Below are 23,472 nucleotides of genomic sequence, written 5' to 3'. Positions count from 1 at the left end.
CACACTTACTGACATGGACAAGCTGCCTCCGCCGTTCGCTGGAAATGCGTCTTCCCTTATCTAAAACCCGTCTGGAGGGTTTTACGTGTGAAGCGTTCGGTCAGTTTGAGGCGGCTAAGACGAGCTTTAACCTTTCAATGGAAATTAATTTGCCGTATTGAAAGTGTGACTCATGTGTGGTCACATCAAAATATGTTTTTAATTTTTTTTTGCTTTCTAAAGAATGCCAAAACACTTTTTATGTACCTGCGATTGATGCGGTGATGGATAACACACCAGCTCACGACCACAATATCAAAAAAAACAACAAAAAAAAAAGCGCAGCGACGCAACTGCTTTTTAGTTCCCGTTCCCCTTTTTCTGTTCCTGCAACAAAGCGAACGTTTCCATCGCGTGTGCACGAGACTTTTCTCCAAGCCAACATTTTCCCCAGCTAATGCAAAAAAGGAAAAACGTGCTTTGCAGTTTGTTTGGGTTTTTTTTTTTTTTTTTTTCCTGAGGCAGGTTGAACGACAAAACGCCTCACTGGCTGTGTCACCGGACGTCGTCTCCGCCATTAAATGTGAGGAATTCCCTCGGCTGCTTCGACTGGTTTGTGGTTTCGAGCGAGGCAGCGAAGATTCAGTGGCAACCAGGATCGGATGGAGCTTTTTTTTCTCCTCAGCGGAGATGGTTAAAGAAAGATAAAGTTAGGATTTGTGTTGATAAAAACCCACCTATGAACCCGTTTCGTCACCGCTTCTGCACGATCGCGGACATGTTTCGCTCGTTGAAAACCTCCTGTTTTTGTGTTTCTCTCTCTCTCTCAGGGTGAAGTCTTCGTTTTCAGGGAGAAGTTGAGCTCTGCGCTCGGGTTCAACGGGGCCACTTCCTGATGATGACAGTAAACATGGGTGAGCACACATCGGGTTTCTGTGCACGCGCATGCTAACGCACTTCCTCTGGCAGGACAGAAAAAGTGGAAAAAAAAAGCCGGGGAAACGTGTCGAAAAGGATTTAAACGAACTGGACTGGTGGACGATTGTCCCCGTCGGGACTCACACCAACCGCATGTGAATAAAAACCGACCACGAGGCCAATCAAAGCCGCTCAAACCGTAGATTCTCTATCACCGTACGGAGAAATGAGCTTCAGCCTTTTGTCGTTGTAAACAAACCCAAAAATGGGTCGTCCTCTCCGTGCAGAATAAACAAGCCTAACCAAGCTCGAAGAGTCCACTTATGTGTGTACGTGTTTCCACTGTGATCTCAGACTGCTGTTTCCTTCTTCTTTGCCTGTAGATGACGGTCTTCAAAATGGACCTGGACAGCACAGGAACACACAAGGTAGGCCGTGAAAAACAGCGTCCATGGCTTGGCGTTATTCAGCTCAACTTGAGGTGATTTGACACGGGCAGCGGAAAGGAAGGCGTACGGATGTCTTACCGAGGTTGTCCAGCCTTCAGCCTTATGTCAACAATCAGACGAGACATTCCAGATATATAAACACAAAACGTATGACGTATAAAGCGCTAACAGCGGGCTTGTTCCAAATCCAAGCAGCTCCTGAGCTGACTGAGGCTTCGTTAAGTTAACGCCGTGTTTCATTTACCGTGAAAGTCGGACCTCATATCCGATGTTCGACACGCCTAACCGCGTTCTGGTTACCGGTCAGAAAACCCGGCGCGGCGCGCTAATTACTGTTAGCCAAACAAGCCGAACGGGATGTCTTTGTCTAAGTGATTCAGTGAGGAAGAACCTTTTTATTACCGCCGCTGTTAGCTCTTTTTTTTTTTTTTTTGTGAGCGAGGCAGCCATGTTGGATTTTCAGGTTGGGGCTGGCGAGAAACGTCCGACTTTTCAAAGTCAGATTTCTGAAATTTAAAAATTCAAACGCAGCACATCATTATTTTTAGCTTTTTTTAAAATTTAGCTTAGCATAGAGACCAGAAATAGGATGGCTAGCAGCTAGCAGCTAGCAGTTAGCAGTTAGCCTAGCCGGGACCCTGTTAATGAGGCTTCAAATGAACTCTACTAGTTTGGCTCCTTTTATCTTGAAGCGTTAGTGGTTGTTTTTAGTGACTAGTTATAGAAGGAAATTACATAAACCCTTAAGCAGGAAATGACTTTGTGCAGAGGAACAAAAAGGGCTGCAGTGACACGTCGTCCACGTCTAAAACTACTCTCACTTTGTAATATAAGGTGCTTGTGCTCAGATAGGATGTTTTATACAAGCGCTGAAGCAAAAATAACCTTCCACTGCACAGAAAGCATTGATTTAATTGTCCCCAAAGGACAAATATCCTCGTGCACTATGCATTGTTGGGAACGAACGACAACAAAACCAAAAAGAAGGAAGGAGTTTACAGAGACTTTATGAAACAGGATAATATCAGCTGTTGTGATTGCGAGGAATTACGTCCTTCAATTAGTTTTTACTCAGAAAGGGTAACAAACAAGCCAAGGAAGTGGGGGGAAAAAAAGGATCTAATTGGAGAAAAGAGTATGCCGTAAGCAGCTCCGCAGAGTTATTAACTCAAAACGGCGTCTCTCGGCGCGGCCCCTCGTGCAAACGTCTGTTACACACCTGCAGCTCGTCTCGTCGCAGACCGCCCGCCGAGCAGCCGGCCCGTGTGTGCGCACGCATGTGATTGGATGTGACTGCCGCTGCGGAGCAAGAGCGCGCTCGGCTCCGGCTGCTAATTCACGCCGGATGCCTCGGCCTCGGCCGTCGGCGCAGGGGAATCCCCCTCCCCCGCCCCCTCCTTGTCTTTCTCTCTCGCTCTGCTGCCCTTTGCTGTTTATTTATTTATTTATTTACCACAGTGCTGAATTGTTCGACTCTTCTGGTACGTGAGGACTAGCTTTCGGCTCGAGCTCGTCACGGTAACAGTCCTGTTGCTTCTCGTCTGCTGTCACTTTTAGCCCGAGAAAAGAAAAAGATGCAGAATGATGATGCAAGGACCTGCAATCGGCCTCCATTGTGTAACACTGCTGCCCGGCTTCCTGGAATTCCCCCTCTTTTTATTTATTTATTTATTTTTCTTACGCTGGGTCGCATTTTCCCCAAGACAGCAGGGAAACGAGCTGCAGGTACCAGATCCAGATCCAGGGTTATGCAGACTTAAGAAGTTTCTTCATTCAGTTTTGGAGGCTGTTCCTGGCAGCGACGCTGTGTGTGTGTGTGTGTGTGTGTGTGTGTGTGTGTGAGCTTTCCACTGGGCTGGTGGTTAGCCTTGGCTGGCCTCTGGTCTGGCGGCGGCCGCGGTGAGGTAATAACTCCATTTATAGGCTAGCTCTGCGCGCCACCACGGATTTCTCACACTCTCTCTGCCCCCTTCACCCTCTCGCCGCGCTGTTGTTACCGCACGTTCTCCAGAGTGGGCCTCGACGGCACGAACACACTCCGACACACACACACACACACACTCGGGCCTCTGTTTGTTTTGTATCCTTGACTGCGAGTGCACAGGGTCGTCTGTGGAGGCACAGCTCACGCAGAAAGAGGGAGTGACAGAAATAAATAAAATGTTGGATTTTTTTTTTTTGGTTTGCAGTCATTTTTTTACTCGGGTCGTTCTTTAAGCGTGAACAACAACCACTTCTTGTTCGAATGAGTGTCCTTCACGCAGCTTTTTAATGGCGGCACCTTCTCCGCTCAGTCTCGGGTCAGAAATCCGTCAGCGTCCCGACGCGGAGTCATAAATCGTCGTCTGTGCGCTCAGAGCAGACAGTGATTCAGTTCCTTCCTGCGCAGAGAGGACGGAGCCCGGTCGAGCCGTTAGTCATCCGCCGCGGCTGGCAGCGAACGTCGCAACTCCCCGCGGGGCGCGTAACGCAGAATGCGGCTTGTTTACACGCGTGTTTTTTTTTTTTTTTCCACGTGTCTTATCTTTTACCGTATTTTCCTGCTTCGCTATGATTTAATAAAACCACCCGTGTTTGTAAATCTGCGCCCGTTCACGCTAAGAACACCAGCCCCCTTCCCTCGCCCTCGCTCCGTTTCCATTACTCACCGAGACCGGCGGAGCCGCTGCCATCTTTAACCCTTTTCCGAGCCGCGTCACAACTGATTCCCGCATCGAACTGTACATCCCTCAGTAGTTTGGAGGCCGAACAGAATGATGTGGCGGGCTGCATGTGGCCCGGGAGCCTTCAGTTGGAGGAAGAGAGTCGGAGCAATACTTGCGTGTTTTTTGTGACCTCGGGGTGAACTCTGCACGGGGAACAGCTGGCCTCGCCGCTGCTCCTTCGCGCAGAAGTCCAGAGAGTTTGTTTCTTTTTTCTTTTTTTTTTTATTCGAAAGAATGCGGTCTTTCCTGCAGGTGCTGTTTGCGTTTCACACACCTAGCACAGTTTCGCTGTGAGAAAGTGAGTGTGTGTGTGTGTGTTTTGTAATGAATGCACTCGTCGCTCATTCATTCCAGCGGGAGGAGCCGAGGTCAACAACCTCTTCCTTTTATCGTAAGCACCGCACTCAGATAATTGGCGCCATTAAAGCCTCTTGATATGTTAATGCACGGCACGCTCATCTGCATGATTGCCTCGTTTACGCTCGACTGTGTGTGTGTGTGTGTGTGTGTGTGTCAGAGGAGGGAGATGTCAGGAACGGAGATCTAAATGAGGTATTTTACTCTCTTGTAGCTACAGACTTTGAAAATATGAAATTATTAATGTTTTTTTTTTTCCGTTTTGGTGGCGGCGTGTTTGATTCTGAATCAGACAATAGAAAATGGAAGCAAAGGGCTCAGTCTTTGTCTGGATTCTAGTCCTTAAGTACCCAAAGTTATGATTAAACACCCGTGCCTCTTCATAGCTTGTGCACCATAAAGGGAAACAGCATTGTTTGGTAAAAAAACAGTATTAAAGATGAGTTCCAAGCCGATCTAAATCAAACCCAACGCTCAAAATTCTGGCATATTGTGGCTGATTTACCCAAAATAATGAGTTAAAAGCTCAGAAACTGTTAAAAATGTCTTCCTGGTCCTTTTGTTAACCCTCTGATGTAGCCGTTTTTGTTTTTTTTTCCCCTTCTTCAGACGACGAGGAGGCGCTGAACTCCATCATGAACGACTTGGCCGCTTTGGGCCGCTACTCGGGTCAGCACAGCCTCCACAAGCCCAAGAGCAGAACGCTACCCTACAAACAGGTGAACGGGGTTAACCACCGTCGTTCGGCGCCGTTTACCGGGACTTGGCTGCTTCAAGGGGCGAGCTCAGATTGTTTGAAGCGAGCTGCTGTGGAGAGATATAAATAATTAACGTCTTACCTGTTGCAGATGACTGTTAGAGCAGGCTCAGGTTGGAGAAACGATTCAATTCTGACCAGATCGATGAGCCGACGGCTAGTCTGAGGGGATTTCTGTCGTCTTAAAGTAACTCAGATCCCGGTGTGTGACGGAAGCGCTACAGCTGGCTGCTACCGCTGCAGCTGCTTGCAAATAACCACAGCATTTGTTGCTAAAAGCCTTGTGTGAGCCGCTGTGAAAAACTTGTTTTAGGGCTTGAAGACTAGCCGTGAGCTCGTCAGTCCAGTCAGAATGAAGCTGTCTCTCCAAACTGATGTTGTTTAAAGAGCGGCCGTAACAGGTGAGACATTATAAAGTTATATGAAGTTCTTACCCATTAACTAGGCAAACAAATTCCCATCGATTACTCCGGTAAATGCGGGAAAAGTGCTTTTTTTTTTAGTTATAATTGGATAATCGTGACCTGGTTTGGACACATTAAATGTGTTAAACATAATAATTAAACGTACATATTTAGAGCCTGAATTCAGTCTGATGACAGATTTAGACAAACTCTAAACTCTTACAGATGTTTGATAATAACATCTCCTCAGAAAGCGGTCGTACATCCTTTAAAATTTATTTTCTGGTCCCTTTAACCTTAACTGTAACGGTTTTACACTCAGCACCTCAGCCGCTCTTTGCCGGCCCGACAGTTCGCGGGCGAAGGTCGCGCTCGGGACGAGGCGGAAAGCGGCTCATTCCGACTCTGATGCGAGAGAAAAAAAAAAAACCTCAGCGTTTTCCAAAAACTCGACTTCTTCCGGTCGCCTCCTAACGCCCTCAGAAGCCCGCTTTCCACCCCCCTCCGTCCGTGGAATGATAATTGGCCGAGCCTCTTAAAGCGGGGGCGGCGTTTGCGATGAGACGTAAACAAACCCTACGAGGAACAGAGAAAGTTTCCGCTCCACAGGGAGCCGCTTTTCCTCTGCGAGCCCCCCCTCCCCCCTAATTTTCACCCAATCTCCTCCGCTGATATGATGACCGCGTCAGTTTATCGAAATGACCTCACGCAGACTTCCAGGCTCCTGCAGATTCCTGCCCACCCACCGCCCCCCCCTCCTTTGAAGAGAGAGCCCGAGCGGCGTGTCGCGTCCTCCGCGCGTTTCATCGCACATAAAAAAAACAAAAACAACAAAACAAACTGCGAATAAAAAAAATCTCCAGTTTCTCCGGCGGCCGTGAATCACTGACTTTCCACCGACGTAACGCTGCTCTGTTGTTCTTCTTTCTCCCAACAGGATTTAAGAGTCAAGCTGGAGCATGAGAGAGAGAAACGGTACGTCTGAAACTTCCCCCATTTTTTTTATTTATTTTTTCTTCTTCTTTCTGCTCCGCCGTGGAAGGCCCGAAGCCTGTCGCTCGGATCTGTTTTGTTAGGCTTTGCCACGCCGGGGATTTTGTGTCTAAGGGAGGAAATCACACTTACATGCCAGAGTGGCAGAAACAGAAGGGGAAAAATCCTGCTTTGACATTTAGCCAAGCCCTTGTGTTTTTTTATTTATTTTTTATTTTTTTATTTTTTAAGAGTCGAAAGACTGCAGGGAGGTCTGAGGCGAAGGAGTGATCAAACTTTTAAACACACATCTGCTTTTTTTATCACATTCCCTGTATAAAAATGAGCTCTTTTTGGTGCTAGGTTTGTTAAAACCCGTTCAGGGTTAAAGCAGCTTATCTGATTTTGGCCTTTAGCTCCTGCAGGACACTCATAAATGGACTAAATTTAGGTTTCTATCAATTATCTTCATTCGTTTTTTTTTTTTAAAGGCACAAATCGGGAAAAATCTAAAATTGTTTTGATCACTTTCTCGTCATTAGTGTGTTTTATTTTGCAAAATCAAACATAAAAGTGACTCACAGTGACCTATGCTCATGCTGATCACACACTAACTGAGTAAACCACACAAATAAACGACTTGTGTGTCAGATTAGTTATATTTTTTCAGACGTAGATTTCCTGTTAATGCATTCGGAAAGACAGCGCCGTGAAAAAATGTTCTTTTTATCCTGTTTTTCTTTGCCTGTATGAATAAGTCAGCTGGTCCTGCTGGTTTCACCCTCTTTGATGTTTTGTTTTCTGTTTCTGCTCGTGTTCCCCGCACCGCGCCGTGGCGCTCTTAATCCAATCGGTTAATGCACCGGATTTTTGCCTCGGGTTCGCTGGAAGCAGTGAATAACGTTCACCTGAACATTAGACCAAAGGAGCCGGCGTCCGGTCGGATGATTAGGAGGCAGAGGAGGGAAGTGGCATGCTCCTCGGACAGAATACAGATTCCCAGCTAGCCTCTCGTCTTTTTCCACAGCCCTAATTGGCTTCCGCAGAGGAGGAGACGAGGCTTCCGCGTCTGTGTCTCAGCCTCCTCCTGCCGTCACACGGCTCTCCACTCGGCTCACTGCTTTCACTCCCATTTCGAGTCCTTAACTTTTTTTTTTTTTTTTGGAACACCGAGAAAGTTCAATATTTATTTAAGCGCGCCATAATCAACACTTCTTTATTAAACAACAGAGAATGTGAGTCGTTTTGACTGTCAATGCGCACCAGAGCGTTTCTGCGAAAAATGAACAAATAAACACGCACCCTAAAGGACGTTCCCAAGCTCTTCCCTCGACCGAGTTGGAAAAGACAGCAGGAGGAGCTCTTGTGGAAAACTGGGAAGAAATACGAAAGATAATATGAGTTATAGGGTTCTGATTGCAAACTCTGAAATAAAACATAAAAAGGTTACCCTGGGCTGTATCAGACAGTAGTTTTCCAGATATGCTGATGTGCAGTTCTGAACCGCAGGTACGCGCTGAATGTAAACAAAGCCCTTGGCTGACTGATCTACGTTAGGCTGGCTGTCATCATTTCTGAACAAACCAGACAAGCGTAGGATCTGGGAGAAGACGTGTATATATATATATATATATATATATATATATACACGAGTACTGGCCTGATATGTGTCACTTTTACTCTTTAATGTACTGTGCAGCCATAAAAATGACTTTTTTTGGTTGTGGAAAACATAACAGAAAGCTTTTGGTTCCTGTTTTTCTGTTTGTTTCTGCGGTTTACGGTGTATGGCTCATACCAAACAGCTGACTTTACCTTTTAGATGCAAAAGAAACGCAGGACATGGACGCCGGACACACATTTCTTTAGGATTTCTGGATTTTTATCAATCCATTTTTTTCCCCTAGGGTCAAATCGAATCACGCTTTCAGGTGTTTCTCCTGCTTCTGCCTCCAAGGGCTAACTGAACGAAACTGAAAAAACCTCATAAAGCTGAATGCAAAGCGACCAAACTACATTTCTCTGTTAGAATCCCAGCCTTCGAGTTACGGAGCAGCAAAGAGCTTTCACCCAGCTGCTGCAGACCTTAAAGGCCGGCTCTTTTCGGCGTATTTTGTTAGAAAGAAATGATCAAAAGGTTCTTTTATCCTTCCCGGCGAAACCCCCGAAAGGCTCTCCGATACGTTAATCTGACACAACCTGTGTAAATACCACGTTAGACCTCAGCTGTGTCCACAGCTCTCGAGGCACTAGGAGTCCCTGAGTCGGGATAATCGAACGGGAAGGTTTCTCTTTTCGTTGGCAAGCGGCGGAGGTTCGGGGCAGGAAATCGGAGCCGTGGAGTGTCTCTCTCTTTCCCTGGCTCTGGCTCGGGGTCTCCTGCCAGAGAGAGCCGAGGAACGGAGCCAGACCTTTTTTTATTTTTTTTAAATTTTTTGGTCTTTTGTGTGTGTATCATTGTGATTTTTGTTCATAAAATAAATCGGGGCGGTGAAAGGAGAAAGCCAGGACGCTGTGTGAAACCTGCTAGTTCATTTTTGTTTTGTTTTTTTACCTGCTTGCCTGCAGAGGAAGGAAAGCCATATTTCTTTTAAAGCCGCATCCCCCCCCCCACGCTTCAGCTTTTTTATCACACACACACCATCGCTGACAGTCTGCCGGCGCTCGCCTCCGATCTGCTGGAATCCTCTCCTTAAATGTGCGGCCGTTAAAACAGGCGAAGCTTCGGCCTTTGAGGAAACGATGGCACGGAAAACGGCCCCTTTCATCGGGACAATACGGGGGGGCAGAGACTTCAGAAGCAGAACCTGTTCGAGATGCTGAAGAGTTTCCTCTGCCTCGGTCTTTTCTTGAGTCGGTCTCCTCCATTTTCCCCTTTCCCCGTCTTTGGTGTCTTTCACTCTGTCGCTCTTTTAAAAGAGGAAGGGAAAGACACACTTCCTGCCGCTTTATGCTGCCGCTCCAGACCCCCCACCCCCACCCCCCACTCCCTCCACTTCTTTCCTCTCAGGAAGTTTCCCATCTGCCTTTGTGCTGGCTCGGCGTGGAGAGAGAGGCCCGGCCTGATTGGGAAAGCACGCTCAGGCGTAAACACACACCCGGACTCGCACGGACGGACAGAACGCGCGCTCGGCCCCACAGTAGATAAGCACGGCTGCTTTCAGCTTCCATTAATCTTCCGTTTGCATCTTCCCGGTCTTTGCTCACTCCTCCCCTCGACCCGGTTGACCTGTCCCTCTCGTCGCCATAGAAACGCCGCTTGATCCAAAGTGAAAATGTTTTTAAAAGCTGTCCGGGAAAGAAAAAAAAAGTCTCTGCAGCCAGACGCAACACCGAACCCCTCTGACCCCGTCTTCCGTCTTCCCTCCCCGTTTCTAGGATCATCCCGTTTCAGAGGCCGCTGAAGATCAAGGAGCTGCTGCAGAAGGTCACCGAGGCCTTCGGCCAGCAGATGGACATGTTCTTCATGGAGAAAGAGGTAAAAGAGCAGAGGTTTCACCTAAAACCAACGTCATGTCAGGCTTTTTTGTTCCAGAATTCCCATCCTGCAGATAGGTTTATTTTCTCTCAGCATCCCACATATCCTCACTGTCAGTTCTTTTGGCCCTGTGGTTAAAAAAAAAAAAAAAAAAACGATACTCGATAGCCCTTTAGGACAGAGTCAGCTGGAGGTCTTCATCAAGGCGTGCTGAAGGCGGCGGCCATGACGCTCTGACCCTAGCTTACCTAAACCGGCTCTTGGGGCGTGGAACGTCACCTCTCTGGTGAGGAAGGAGCCTGAACCTGTGCGTGAGGCCGAGAGGTACCGACTAGATATATGAGCTCACCTCTACGCACAGTTTGGCTTCTGGGACCAATGTCCATAAGACGGGCTGGACGTTATTCCACTCCGGAGTTCCTCATGGTGAGAGGCGCCGGGCTGGTGCGGGGCTACTTATAGTCCCCCCCGGCTTGGCGCCCGTGCTTCGGACTTTTCCCCTGGTATATGAGAAGGTAGCTTCCTTCTCCTTCAGGTAGGGGGACGGGCTCTGACTGTTGCTTGTTCCTGCAGGTCAGAGTAGCCAGCCTGCTCGGAGTCCTTAGCCGGGGCGCTGGGGACTCTTATAATTCTCCTGGGGGACTTCAAAGCCCACGTGGATAACAGCAGCGCAACCTGGACCTCCCTAGGGATGTGTTCCGGGCATGTCCAGCTGGGAGGAAACCCGGTGGAAGACCCAGGACACACTGGGGAGACTGTGTCTCTGGGAACGCCTTGGTATCCTCCTGGAAGAGCTGGAAGAGGTGGCTGTGGAAAAGAGAGGTCTGGGCTTCCCTGCTGGACCTGCTGCCCCCGCGACCCGACCCAGGAACAAGCTGTAGATAACGGATGGCATCAAGGCGGGCGGTCTGAACGCCTCAGAGCGCCAAAATATTCCACCTGAACATCTAAACAACGGCCATGTTGAAAACCGATGAATTAAAGTAGCATCTCTGCATTAACAGGATAACTTGGGATAACCTGTCCAACAGTAGAGAATTAAAGGTTGTGTGCTTTCTGTCTTCTTCTTCTTCTGTCAGCTGCTGCTGCCCCTGAAGACCCAGGAGGACCTGGATCAGGCCGTGTTGAGTCTGAGCTGCACCTCCGGAGCCAACGGGCTGCTCAGGATACTGCTGAAGACTCCCAAAAACAACCACGTTAGTCCCTCACAATGAGCGCTCGGCACAGCCGCCGACGTCATCGCTTTCTGAGATTTGAATGAAGATTACGGCAAAAATCGGGGAGGAAACAACCCCCGCCGTCCTGACTTCCTGTGCGTTTTCTTCGCAGTACCTGCAGGTGAACAGCAGGGACAAACAGAGCGAGATGAGGTCATCGCGGTCGCTGGGAGACCTGAAGGGCTCGTTGTTCAAAGGCTCAGAGAGAGTGCGCAAACACTCGACAGGTGAGCACAAATCAGGCACGGACAGGTAGAGTCACCTAACAAGGTGGGGCTACAGCTTGGACAAATCTTAAAGGGATAGTTCAGATCTTTTTATGTGGAGTTCAATAGTAATACCTGTTGTAAAAAGCTCTTAGCTTTAGTTTGGAGCCACAGATTAGCTCAGATTAGCCGTAAACTTGTCTGTCTGGTCAGAATTAAACTCCAAACTAGTGCTATCTCCAACAGGTAAGATATTATTTGCTCGTAACCTTTCCACAGAACTCCACTTCAAAAGATTTGAACTCTCCCTTTGTGCAAAAATAAAGAGTCAGAAAGGCTAAAAATAAAGCTACATTTGGAAAAATTGATTGTTTTATTTATGAAAAGAGCTGAAGGACTTCGAAGAAATTTGCTGAAGAAGCAAAAACTGAGCTGTTAAAGCTAAAGGAAGCGGAGCAGCTGCGAAGAGGAAAAACGCTAGCTGAACATAGCAAAATGCTAGCTCACAGCTAAAACTAGCCAAACAATGGCTATAAACTGAAAGTAGCTAAATGGTTAAAGTAGCAAAACACAAATTAACACTAATAAAAGTGGGCAAATGGTAGCTAGAATGTAAAAGTAGCCTAAAGCTAAAACTAGCCAAACAATGGCTATAAACTAAAGATAGCAAACGTTAGCTAAATGGGAAAAAAAGTAGCTAACTAAAAGTAGCAAAGCGCTAACTAAAATGTAAAAATAGCAAAACGGTAGCTAAATGTGGGCACATGCCAGCTAAAATGTTAAAGTAGCTTAAAGCTAAAAGTACCAAAACTAGCTAAAAACTAAATGTAGCAACACCATAGCTACAAGCTAAAAGTAGCATAAGAAGATGAAAATAGAGCCAGTTTGTTCATTTTAAGGAAAAAGAAATTAGAGATCTTAAGGTATTTCAATTGGGTACAGTTTTGTAAATAATATTAAATATTTTATGTATAAAAGTTAGAAAAATCAGCTGAATGTTTTGATTTCTGACGCAGTGAACAGAAGGAGTTACGTGTCAAGAACAGAATGGGGGAAACAAGCCGAATAACAAAAAGAACCAGGATAATGTTTGAATCACCGAACGTTAAAGTTGGACATCGACTTACTGTAGTTTGAATCTTTTGCTCCGTGGAGAGGACGGCCCCACGCGTCTGAAGCTTCTCCCCTTTTAGATCAGAAAGGTCGACGTTTCCAAAACTCAGACACGAGCAGCCTCAGAACAGCAGCACGAGTGAATAAAACGACCTGATCTCTATCTGTGCCTCCGCCCGGCTGCTCCCGAGTCTGAGGAGGGGAAACGGGAGGAGTGGTGGCAGATAAGAGCTGACGCTGGACGGCTGAGCGGAGATGGGATGGTTTATGACGTTTAACAGCACGGGGAGAGGAAGGAGCGAGGCAGAAACATAAATCCAACCTTTCAGTCTGTTTTGAACCTTCCTTATCTGGAATGGGGACACGATCCGCCGCTGTTTTCCCTGCAGCTCAGCCAGAGGAGCGTTTGGCTCGGTGTTTGAGGTTCAGTCCTCGTAGTTCTGGCTCTGCTGCGACGCCGTTTCTATCTCTTCCACGGACTCACTTTCGCCGCTCTAGTTTCGATCTTCTGTGTTTTTTCTTTTGTCCTCCGCCTTGCTCAGGTTCCCTCCACACGGGGCGGACGTCTCCCCCTCCGGGCAGCATCCCAGAGGAGCAGCAGCAGATCGCCCGGCAGGGCTCCTACACCAGCATCCACAGCGAGGGGGAGTTCATCCCGGAGGCCCCAGACCAGAATGTAAGAGCTCAGCCGCGTGACAAATGTTGGGATGGAGGAGAGTCTCAGTTTAAAATAATTAAAATAAAAACTAGTATCCACATGAGGCCTTTACAGGTAAAAGGCTGTTTTCCTCTTTTTATTTTTTTCTAATTTCATTACTTCTGCATACTTTGTGCCGGTGGAGCCATTCATATATCAGAACCTTCAGCTCATTCAGGAGATCGGGGCTAAGTTTTAGTGTCCTTTTATAATATTTTACTTTATTTAAAAATACTTTCACCATAGAAATGCATCGAGATCTCTCTTCTTTAAAGATGCCGTTTCCTTTGAGATCTGCTTCATTATACCGGTACTCGATTTGTTTTTCTCTTCTTTCAACACTTTAGGCTAAAATGATCATTTTGCTACTTTTAGCTTCTAGTTATTCTTTTGATCCTTCAAACTAAACTCTTGATTCATTAAACTAAACCTTTAATTATTTAATCTCAAATTTTGATTCTTTAAACTAAACCTTTGACCCTTTAAGCTAATCTTTAGCCATCTAGTGATTTCCGTCCTTTAGCTTTTGGTTAGTATTTTGCTGCCTTCGTTTTTAGCTCACATTTGTTTTGAAAGCTTTTACAGCTCAGTTTCAGCTTTTTCAGCAAATTTCAGCAGTTTGTCTTACTTCTAAGGCGAGCTGCTACAGATGAATATGTTTGTAACAAGTAGGTTCAGATTCAGGATTTTTATGCTTAAAATCGCAAACGAGGAGTTATATCTCCAAAAACGTGATCACATATGCACAGATTTGTCCAAATGTCCGCTGGGGAAGATTAAATAATAAACTTAAACATGTGGTTTTTGATTTTTAAGATTTCTGTCCTCCTGTGTCCCCCATGAATCTGGATGTAGATCAGTTCTTGTAAACAACAAAAGAAAAGCTCTGCTTCACTCAGATCTCTTAACTCTTTACTCTGTTCATCACCTAAAAAGCTGCTTGACCTTCCATCTCTCTGTGTTTTATCTGTCAGATGCTGGATCCCTTCGGGAGCGCAGACAACTCCCTGTCGAGCAGCTGTCAATCCATAGATCAGGCGCTGGACAGGTGAGTCGAGGTGATGGCCGTTCACGGGCCCGCGAGACTCGTTCCGGTTGTTTATTCGGCCGCCGACGCGCTCGCAGAAGCAACCAGAGGACGGAGTTTTGTTTTGTTTGTTCGACCCCGGTCTGGGCGGACCGTGCGGAAAGGCAAAACAAAACCAGGGAGGAATCGGGTTGTTGTGCTGTCGCCGTGGCGACGGGACTCTTATCTGGACGCGCGGATTCTTGCGCTATCACGAGAGCGAGCGAGCGAGCGAAAGGCGGAGACTGAGTGGGAGAGGTGGCGCTGGATGAGAGGAAAAGCAGGAGAAACGAGAAGCGTGACGGCTGGGAGGAGAGCGAGAGGAGAGCGAGGGCGGGGGATAAAAAAATCAACAAGCGAGCTGGAGCGAGACCGGGGTCAGAGTGGGATGGAAACTGTTCTACCTGCACAAGGCTTATCAGCGCTCCGGGCCGCAGAACAATGGCAGGAAACGAGCGCATGGAACTTTTCCCCTGCAAACGGGCATGTGTGCCCCTCGTCCAGGGTCTCGTGGCCCCGCGGTCAGCAGAGACGTCACTCTCTGGAGGCTCCGGAGCTGGACGCAGACCCCCCCCCTCAGGAACGAGGTGCACGGCTAATAACTGCAGCAAACGTTTCGGCTGACAGCGTTAAACGCTGCTTTCGCTTTTCTCGTCGCCAAGGAGGGAGGAGCTCAACAAGCTGCTCCGTCCTCGCTCCCAGCACCTTTTTTAGAGACGTGACGGATGAAGGCCATCAGCACTTACTGCAACGATCCACTACTTTGAAGTAAAACATGCTAATCACACACCGAAACATGCGGCTTGACGGGATGGGGGGTGCTACGACTTTTGGCTTAAAAACAAAAACACAAAAAACTGATGATAAATTGATCTGGCTCAGTGAGGTTTCAGTGAAACAGATGAAGCCATCTGTGGATTTCTACAGCTCCAAACAGGTCACAGAAAGTCCGACTTTACATGTCTGAGCTGGCATTTTGATATTTTTGATGATTTTTACACAATCGCAGACTTTTCTGCAGAATGTTCAACTCTAAGTTGATTTTATCTCACCTCTAAGTTGCCTAAAAATTGAAAATCTATATTTTTTTTGTCATCTATCACCCGGTGCCTCTCCCACAGCTAAAGGACTTCCAGTTTTCTCTTAAAGTGCGCAGAGTTTACTCCCACGCTTTCATGAGCTTTAATTTAATTTTAGTTCAAAATATTCCCTTGCAGACTGGATCGGGGGCGTTGTGTTTTTAGGATCTGAGCGACGGTTTGTTTGAGGCTTATTTTTCTCCTCAGCCCGGCACCCAGGGAGCGACAGACGCAGGTGTGCGGTTACTATGGTGACCGCACACCTGCGTAGATGTTATCAGAGTTGCGTCAGAAACCCCTTTTTAGTTGAAAACCGCTGTTATTTTACAAGGTTTTCTGCACGTTTAAGTTTGATTCTGAAGCTGGGCGTCTAGCAGCCCGACTCAAACGTCTTTTTGAACTTGTCTCCGCTCTGTTGTCTCTTGTCTCTTGTCTTCCCAGTCCTCCTTTCTCACAGAACAACCGGGACAACAATTACCTGAACCTCAACTACGAATACAAAGGTAAGAGAGCAGATCTGCCTCCCTGTTGCAGTTTAAACACGGCCTCATTGCTGAGATTAAAAAAAAAAAGATTTGTTTTTGCCCAGCACTATAAGGTGAAAAGCGGGCGGTAATTGTTTTAGTCTGCACACATGTCTGTTAGCGAAATATCCTCTGAATCTGGACAGATTTGAGTGAAACCTAAGAGATTCTTTCAGTGTGTTTTCTTTCATACGTCCTCCTCTCTGGACACTTCATTCATCTCCTGTTCCTGAGTTATTTTTTTAAGAAGCAGGGGTCTTTTATGATAACTTGTCGCCTCTCGAAGCCCCCCCCCTGCGCTCCCCGTCTGTTCCTAGGATGACGGATAACGGCGCACTAACCCCTTTGAATCTGCTCGTTTCACTCCCTCCTCTTCACTCCGAATCCCCAAAAAAAAAAAAAAAAGATAGAAGTCCCCCCCCTCCCCCCACCTCAGCGTTGACTCACATGTCCGCGCGCGCCAATGCGAGGGCTTGCGCGACCCCTTCCTGCCGAAGGGGCCGCGGTGTTTATCATTCCCCCGTGAGGAGATTTTTCCTCTCCGTTTCGCGTTGCCAAGCTCAAAAAATAACTCCCGTCTCCATGGGGACGCGGCCACAGTAACACGGCGCAGGGGAGGCCCGTCCTCTGACAGAGCAGCTGCTTTCAATTGCGAGCGGCCCCCGGGCCGGCGCTGGCGTGCGTCAGCGGCTGTCAGCGTTCAGCATCTGTGCACGTCCACAGAGCTGCGATCTGAAACCCGGGACGCGCGTTAACGTACCGTTTCAGGCGTTCGGGATTCCATCGCTTCTTTGCTGACACAGTTTTTGTCTTCTTTCGCTCTTTTCTCAGGTCGCCACGGGAAAGGAGGGACTTTCCCACGCCAGTTCCAGTTGCCCAATCGCAGCAAGGATTATGGAGACCGTAAGAAACCAGCTTTGTTAGAATTTTAACAGCGACGTCATTATTGCACAGATTGAACAGATTATTATGTCTAAAGGAACTCACTGCAGGTTTTGAAACCTAAAAAGATCCTTCTTGCTTTTTTATTTACATTTTTTTGAATCGCTTTTTTTTTTCTTTCCTCGTGTGTAGATAAGGACAGCTGTTAGTAATCGCTCACTCAAAGGGTGGCTGTGATTTACGTTTCCCTGCCGCGGACCCAAACGTGCATAAAAAAACCCAGCGCCCTTCTTCCTGTTTGAGGGGAAGTGGGACGGAGCGGCCCGAGTTAAACCCTGGCTGCTTTCTGCACAACTTCCAAAAAAAAAACTAAACAAGTGAAAGAGGCGACAGCCAAACAACTGCTGAAGAAGCTGAAACTGAGATGTTACAGCTAAATGAAGCAGGATGCTAGCTGAAAGCTAAAAGAAGCAAAAGGCTAGTTAAAGGTATCGAAAGGCTAGGTAAAAGCTAATTTAGCAAAGGTTAGTGAGAAAGGTAAAAGTAGCAAAAACTAAAAACTAATTAACTACAAAAAAGCTAATTAAATGATATAAGTAGCAAAACAGCAGCTAAAAGCAAATAATAGCCTAAGCCTCGCAAAAGTAACAAAGAGCTAGCTCAAAGAAAAAAAGTGACAAAATGCTAACTAAATACTAGAAATAACATAACACCAGCTGAAAGCTAAAAGTAGCAAAAGCTATCTAAAGTTATCAAAAGGCTAGGTAAAAGCTAATATAAGAAAGGGTAAAAAAGTTAACAAAAATGCTGACTGAAAGCTAGAAGTAGCATAATGCTAGCTAAGAGGATAAAAAGGCTAGCTAAAGATGTCAAAAAGTTAGCTAAAAGCTAAAGTAGCAAAGGGTAGCTAATAGCCAAATGTAGTAATATGCTAGTTAAAAGCTAAAAGTAAAAAGATTAAAGATGAACATAATAAAACAGGAGCTAAAAGTAGCTAAAGCTAACTAAAAGTAACAAAAGGCTAACTAAAAGCTAGAAGTAGCATAATGCTAGCTTAAAGGATCAACAAGCTAGCTAAAGATGTCAAAAAGCTAGTGTAGCTAATAGCTAAAAGTAGCAATATGCTAGTTAAAAGCTAAAAGTAGGTAAATATAATAAAACAGAAGCTAAAAGTAGCTAAAGGCTAACTAAAAGCAGAAGAAGACAAATATAGAGCCAGTTGGCTGAAGCAGATTTCAAGGAGAAGAATGTTTTGGAAAGTATTTTTGTAAATAAAGTATTTTGAAAAGCATAAAAGTCACAAAAGTCACAGCAGCCACTCTGAATGAGCTGAACCTTTTCATACAGACTAAAATAGCAGAAAGTATTCAGGAGTAGTCGGACTGCAACAAACTGAGGGAAGAACAAGAAGCAGGAAAGCATCGGCGTGAATACCGAGTCAGCGTTCTGTGGCACGTGTGTTCAACGCGGGCTCCCCTAACGACCCGTGTGCTTCCAGGCCGCAGGACCCTCCCGCGCAGCTTCATGCCTCAGGAGAACCTGTTCCAGCTGGTTCCCTCCAGCCGCACTCGCAGCTACAACGGCGACGGCACACTGCCGTTCTGCGACCTGCGCTCGCTGGGCCGCGCCGCCGCCGACAAGAGCTGCCCGCGTGGCACGGCCAAATGTAAGAAGGTCGCTTCAAACTTTAGTGTCTCTCAGTCAGATATCAAACCCTCACTGATTATCCTTTTATTGAAAAGACCAACTGTATTTATTTATTTATTGCATTCTCTGTAAAAAAGATGAAGGTTTTTGTCTTGATTAGTTGAGTAATAATTCAACCTGGACTGTTAGCTGCAGGACTGGGGTCATATCTGAACACTCTTTTGTGATTTTTGATCCAAAACAATAAAAATAGATTCATTTAAAAATGTTAAAAACTAGGAAAGTAATACAACTCTCAGAACCGAGAACCTCAGATTGGCTTATTTGCTTGGAACTGCCGTTGTGTTCCCGCAGCGCCGCGGGCGCCGGTCAACTGGCGGCAGGGAAAGCTCCTGGGGCGGGGGGCGTTCGGGGAGGTCTACCTCTGCTACGACGCCGACACGGGCCGCGAGCTCGCCGCCAAGCAGGTGCCCTTCGACCCCGACTGTCAGGACACGAGCAAGGTGAGCTCCGTCCTCGCGTCCGCTTGGAATAAAACCGGCGAAAACGTCACGTCCAAGTTGTTTTTGCCCATTATTAAGCAGGCGTGTTGTGTTTCGTGCCTGCAGGAGGTGAATGCTCTGGAGTGTGAGATCCAGCTGCTGAAGAATCTGCGACACGACAGGATCGTTCAGTACTACGGCTGTCTGCGGGACCTCGACCAGAGAAAACTCACCATTTTTGTCGAGTTCATGCCCGGGGTGTGTATACTGAACACACAGTGTCTTATTAAATTAGGCAAATTTAATTTCTTGTGATCACAGATCATCGTTTTAGCTGTGAAGCCAGTCGGACGCACGTTTTGAGCTCGAATCAACGTGCAGCAAAAATGTCACCAGACGTGCTCAGCAGTTAACGAGACCATTTTCTCTTTAAATGAGCACTTTAACGAGTGGCCGTCGCCTCTCTGCCAGCCCGTTTTAAAAGATTTTTTTTTTTTCTGGGCACCGTTGAGCTCCTTAGTCAGGCATTGTCTGGAAATTAGAAATATTTTTGTTCCATCGGAGTTTGGCATAGGGAAGGAGGAGGTGACAGAAGCCAAGGTTCTGTGTTACTGCGCTGCCTGATAACACGGGAAGCAGAGCCGAACGGCTATTATAGGTGTTCTGTTGACAGCTAAAATGACAAAGGAGATGTTGTTTTTCTGTGTGTAACAATGCAACACATGGCTGCCATTTGGACTCCACATCAGGCGGACTTCTCTCCATGCGTGTTTATAGGTTTGTTTTGTTTTTGCGCCTAAAACTTGGCTCGAAGGCTGCTTTTCCCAAACACAAACACAGAAATAACTCCACTTGAACATGTCAGTGTTTGTGTGTAATGATTTTATTTTCTCTCTCTCTCTCCTCTCCAGGGCTCGATAAAGGACCAGCTGAAGGCCTACGGGGCTCTGACGGAGAAGGTGACGAGGAGATACACCCGGCAGATCCTGCAGGGAGTCTCCTACCTGCACAGCAACATGATCGTGCACAGGGACATCAAAGGTACAACCGGAGCGGCGAGACTCGCCAAAGCTGGGAAAAATTCCAAAATTAATTCCTCATGTTTGGGTTGACATTCGGTTTCAAAGGAAACTGGAAAAACTGACTGTTTGGATTTGTCCTTTGAGGTGAATTAGAGTCGGAAAAACAACTCGGCTTCGGGTTTTTGCTGCCCGTTAAGCCGCCGCCGCCGCCGCCGAGGAGGGAAACAGAAAGTCTGGTGGGAGAAAAATGATAGTGGGTCACGTGGGAGGCAGGCGGGCTCGGAGAGAGCAGGCGTGGGTGGGAATTTTCCACATCCCGGACGCGCCGCGCATTTAATATAAGGCCTGAGCTCACGTCGACACACAAGGGCGCCTCTTTTAGCAGCAAAATAAATGTCAGCTCGTGTGTGTGTGTGGTTTTTTTTTTTCTTTACTACAGTTAAGCATAAAAGACCCGATGTTGTGAATTTAACGCTCCCAGGAGCCAAACAGAACGTAAACACCGGCGCAGCGGGGCTGTAAAAAGTTACAGCCGTCTGATCCCTCTGTGGGTGTGGAAGATGAGCGGCAGAGGCGCGCGTTAGTCACTGATCAAACAAGTGAAGGAAATGGGACGGACACGGCGACGGGTTGGAAAGCTGCTACGGGAGGAGGCGGTCGATTTATCTCACGTGGGCCAGACGGTTTATTCAATATTTGAGTTTCTGAGACGTTTTCTCTAAACGAGGAGCTTAAACTTGAGTATTTATAGACTCCAGAGTGTGAGGTATTTATGTAATGACAGGATCAAGGAATATGTTGGTTTTCCACCACCCCAGAGTTCCTGAAAGTTGACCTTCCCTCTGAAGTTGGCTGAAGTGGCGGCGCTGACGGAGACTCCGGAGACTCCTTAATAACACTGAGCTCGCTTTGTTCGCTCGCTCCCACCAGGTGCTAACATCCTCAGGGACTCCTCGGGAAACGTGAAGCTCGGAGACTTCGGGGCCAGCAAGCGCATCCAGACCATCTGCATGTCTGGCACGGGGATCAAGTCCGTCACCGGCACCCCCTACTGGATGAGCCCCGAAGTCATCAACGGAGAGGGATACGGCCGCAAAGCCGACGTGTGGTGAGGACGCTGGGGGGTCCGGAGGGGGCCATGTTTAAGTGTCAACTGGCACTATAACGGAAAGCCTCAGGCTAAATGTTTTTGAACAATAAAGTGACCAAAAGTCACAAAGAAGAGGCGCTATGACTGGCAAGGATTAGCTGCTTTGCTAATAAGTTTTGAGAGCTTAGCTAGTGCATGTTCACAGTCTGGGGGGGTGTTTAAATTTTTAAGCGTCAAATCAGCTGGTGAGCAGTTAATATGGAAATCAGTCAGTTTTGGTGCATTCCTAAAAGAAAAGGTCTGCATTATATGAGTTATTTGACATAAAAGTTAGCATATTTAGTTGCAGATCACACCTGTAAGGTAATTACTTTGTTCTGAAATACTAAATGTGTGTTTGTTGTCTAATATTTGTTGCCGTGGCGTTCTTCCTCAGGAGTGTTGCCTGCACTGTCGTGGAGATGCTGACCCAGAAGCCTCCGTGGGCCGAGTATGAGGCCATGGCGGCCATTTTCAAGATCGCCACCCAGCCCACGAAGCCCATGCTGCCAGAGGGCGTGTCCGACACGTGCAGAGACTTCCTGCGGAAGGTGTTCGTGGAGGAGAAGTGGCGGCCCACGGCGGACGTCCTGCTCAGCCACCCGTTCGTCCAGGGCAGCTTCTGAAACCCGTGGAGTTCCCAACCCTCGCCCCCCCACCCCTCTCTCCTCCTTCCCCGCCTGGCAGGCCTCTGCCGTGACTCCGCCTGGCCTCGCCCCTGAACCCCCTGCCTCCGCTCCACCAGTGTTCGCCTCGCCGGGAGAGCTCTTCCTCGCCGACCCAAACCGTTCCTGAGAGGCCGGGTCAGAAAAACGCCGCTCCGCTCCGGAGGAGACCGACAGGGGAAGAGGCACGCGGCGGTCTCCCGAGCCCCCGAGCTGCTGTCCTTCGACGAGAAAAAAGGAGCCAAAGGTCGGGAGCGAAACGATGCCTTCCCACCTCCCAGCGTCCTCAGAACGAGCAGACCCGCTCTGACAGAGGCTGGAAGAAAACAGAAACATATTTTTTTATACAGCCATCCTAGCAGATGAGATTTCTACTGTCACATTTAATAAGACGTAAATGTATTTTTTTTTTTTTTTTTTGTCCACGCCTTACAATAAGAGTTTGTAAGCACGAATGTCTGTTCTCTTTTTCTACTATTTTAAAAAGTTGTTCTTTCCCCGCTTCCCCAACCCCACCCAGAAAGATCCTTTCCGTTGCACTTTTTCTATCATCGAGACATTTACAAGATAATCAAGAGGAGATATTTTTCTATTTGATGACTTTTTAAAAAAGAAATGTATAGGAAAACCAAACGTTTGCATCAGCGTGCAATGTCTCTTAAGCAATACAAACACTGCTGTTTGAGTCGGTAACCTTCGTTCGGAGGGGGAGACTCGTTCCATTTTGAAGCGGCCAAAGAAAAATCCCAAACAAACCAACCAACCAACTGGCAGTATTAGTCACCCACGGCCTTTCCTGCATTACAGCAGCTTTGTGCACTTTATCGCCTGCACAAACCGAATCAGATGCACGACAGCAGATCGAAGGATTGTCTTATTTATGTTTTGTTGTAAGAACAGGACACACACACACACCCCTCCTTCCCTTCAGCCTCCGTTTTTAGCTTCCCACGCCACACGGACGGGCCGTTTGCTGCTCGCTCCGCTGCGGCGGCTAACCGGCCATCCGGTGGCGCCTAAAAGAGACGATCAAACCCGCTGAGCCCTTTCCCCCCGCCGGTGCCTTACCTGTTCCTACTTGCAGACGCGAACTCACTGCCAAACGCAGCAGAGCTTCCCAGAAAAAGCAGACGAGCAGCTGTTCCAACCAGGATTCGCCAAAGTTTCCTCTTATCCTGTACATACACGTTGTTCTGCACTTTTCTACAAAATGTCTTGTTTTTTTTTCCATTATAAACCGACCGAAGTGACGAATACGGTCTGTGTTGTGTCGACTGAACCCGTGGTGGGTTTGGGTGAGAGCACTCGTGATTGCCTGAGAGCTGAGAGGCTTTCGACCGGGACAGAGTCTGTTTTGTTTGAATGACAAAGCCTTGAAACATGAAATGTGTCAAGTCGTTGAGCTTTTTGTACATTTAACTTAATAAATCAAAGGTCTAAGACTGTTAATGCGTCTGATCCGGTCGTGTTGTTGTGCAAAGCTGAAGTGTTTGTGGAGGAGCTTTCTCGTTCAAAGAAGGTACTGCTGCTTTTTACAGAGCAGGTTTTTATGTTTTCAGCAGGTTTCCTCCTTTTTGGTTTTAAGTGCACCGTTCCAAGGATAGTTTGGTTAACTTCTCCTGCAGCGGTCCCAATAAACGACTTAAACGACTTTCTGTGACGCAAAAAGAATTCGTCCAGTGAGAGCGCCGCTTTTATCGGACGTCTGCCAGAAGCACGAGCGG

The 23,472-nt window shown here is 47.3% G+C and overlaps 1 protein-coding gene across 2 annotated transcripts in view; it reads left to right on the top strand.

The window, feature by feature from the left end:
• map3k22 (mitogen-activated protein kinase kinase kinase 22) overlaps positions 1 to 23,197 on the top strand; it is a 29,293-nt gene extending 6,096 nt beyond the window's left edge. The window contains exons 1-18 of one of the 2 annotated variants that reach the window (XM_037973262.1): positions 535 to 688; positions 810 to 893; positions 1,281 to 1,325; positions 5,018 to 5,127; positions 6,507 to 6,544; positions 9,920 to 10,019; positions 11,099 to 11,215; positions 11,349 to 11,463; positions 13,098 to 13,231; positions 14,227 to 14,300; positions 15,839 to 15,900; positions 16,753 to 16,824; positions 18,302 to 18,469; positions 18,805 to 18,953; positions 19,059 to 19,190; positions 19,844 to 19,973; positions 20,885 to 21,062; positions 21,481 to 23,197. In XM_037973262.1, coding sequence (XP_037829190.1) covers positions 875 to 893; positions 1,281 to 1,325; positions 5,018 to 5,127; positions 6,507 to 6,544; positions 9,920 to 10,019; positions 11,099 to 11,215; positions 11,349 to 11,463; positions 13,098 to 13,231; positions 14,227 to 14,300; positions 15,839 to 15,900; positions 16,753 to 16,824; positions 18,302 to 18,469; positions 18,805 to 18,953; positions 19,059 to 19,190; positions 19,844 to 19,973; positions 20,885 to 21,062; positions 21,481 to 21,709 — 1,872 coding nt within the window. In that variant the 5' untranslated portion in view covers positions 535 to 688; positions 810 to 874 and the 3' untranslated portion in view covers positions 21,710 to 23,197. Of the gene's footprint in view, positions 1 to 534; positions 689 to 809; positions 894 to 1,280; positions 1,326 to 5,017; positions 5,128 to 6,506; positions 6,545 to 9,919; positions 10,020 to 11,098; positions 11,216 to 11,348; positions 11,464 to 13,097; positions 13,232 to 14,226; positions 14,301 to 15,838; positions 15,901 to 16,752; positions 16,825 to 18,301; positions 18,470 to 18,804; positions 18,954 to 19,058; positions 19,191 to 19,843; positions 19,974 to 20,884; positions 21,063 to 21,480 lie in introns of those variants that run through there. The other variant, XM_017406427.3, reaches the window with a different exon arrangement.
• The last annotated feature ends 275 nt before the right edge of the window (positions 23,198 to 23,472 follow it).

This window comes from Kryptolebias marmoratus, linkage group LG21 (assembly GCF_001649575.2).
Source record: "Kryptolebias marmoratus isolate JLee-2015 linkage group LG21, ASM164957v2, whole genome shotgun sequence".
Classification (NCBI taxonomy): Eukaryota; Metazoa; Chordata; class Actinopteri; order Cyprinodontiformes; family Rivulidae; genus Kryptolebias; species Kryptolebias marmoratus.
The sequence above is the reverse complement of the archived record's forward strand: the minus strand, read 5'-3'. Positions and strand labels throughout refer to the sequence as shown.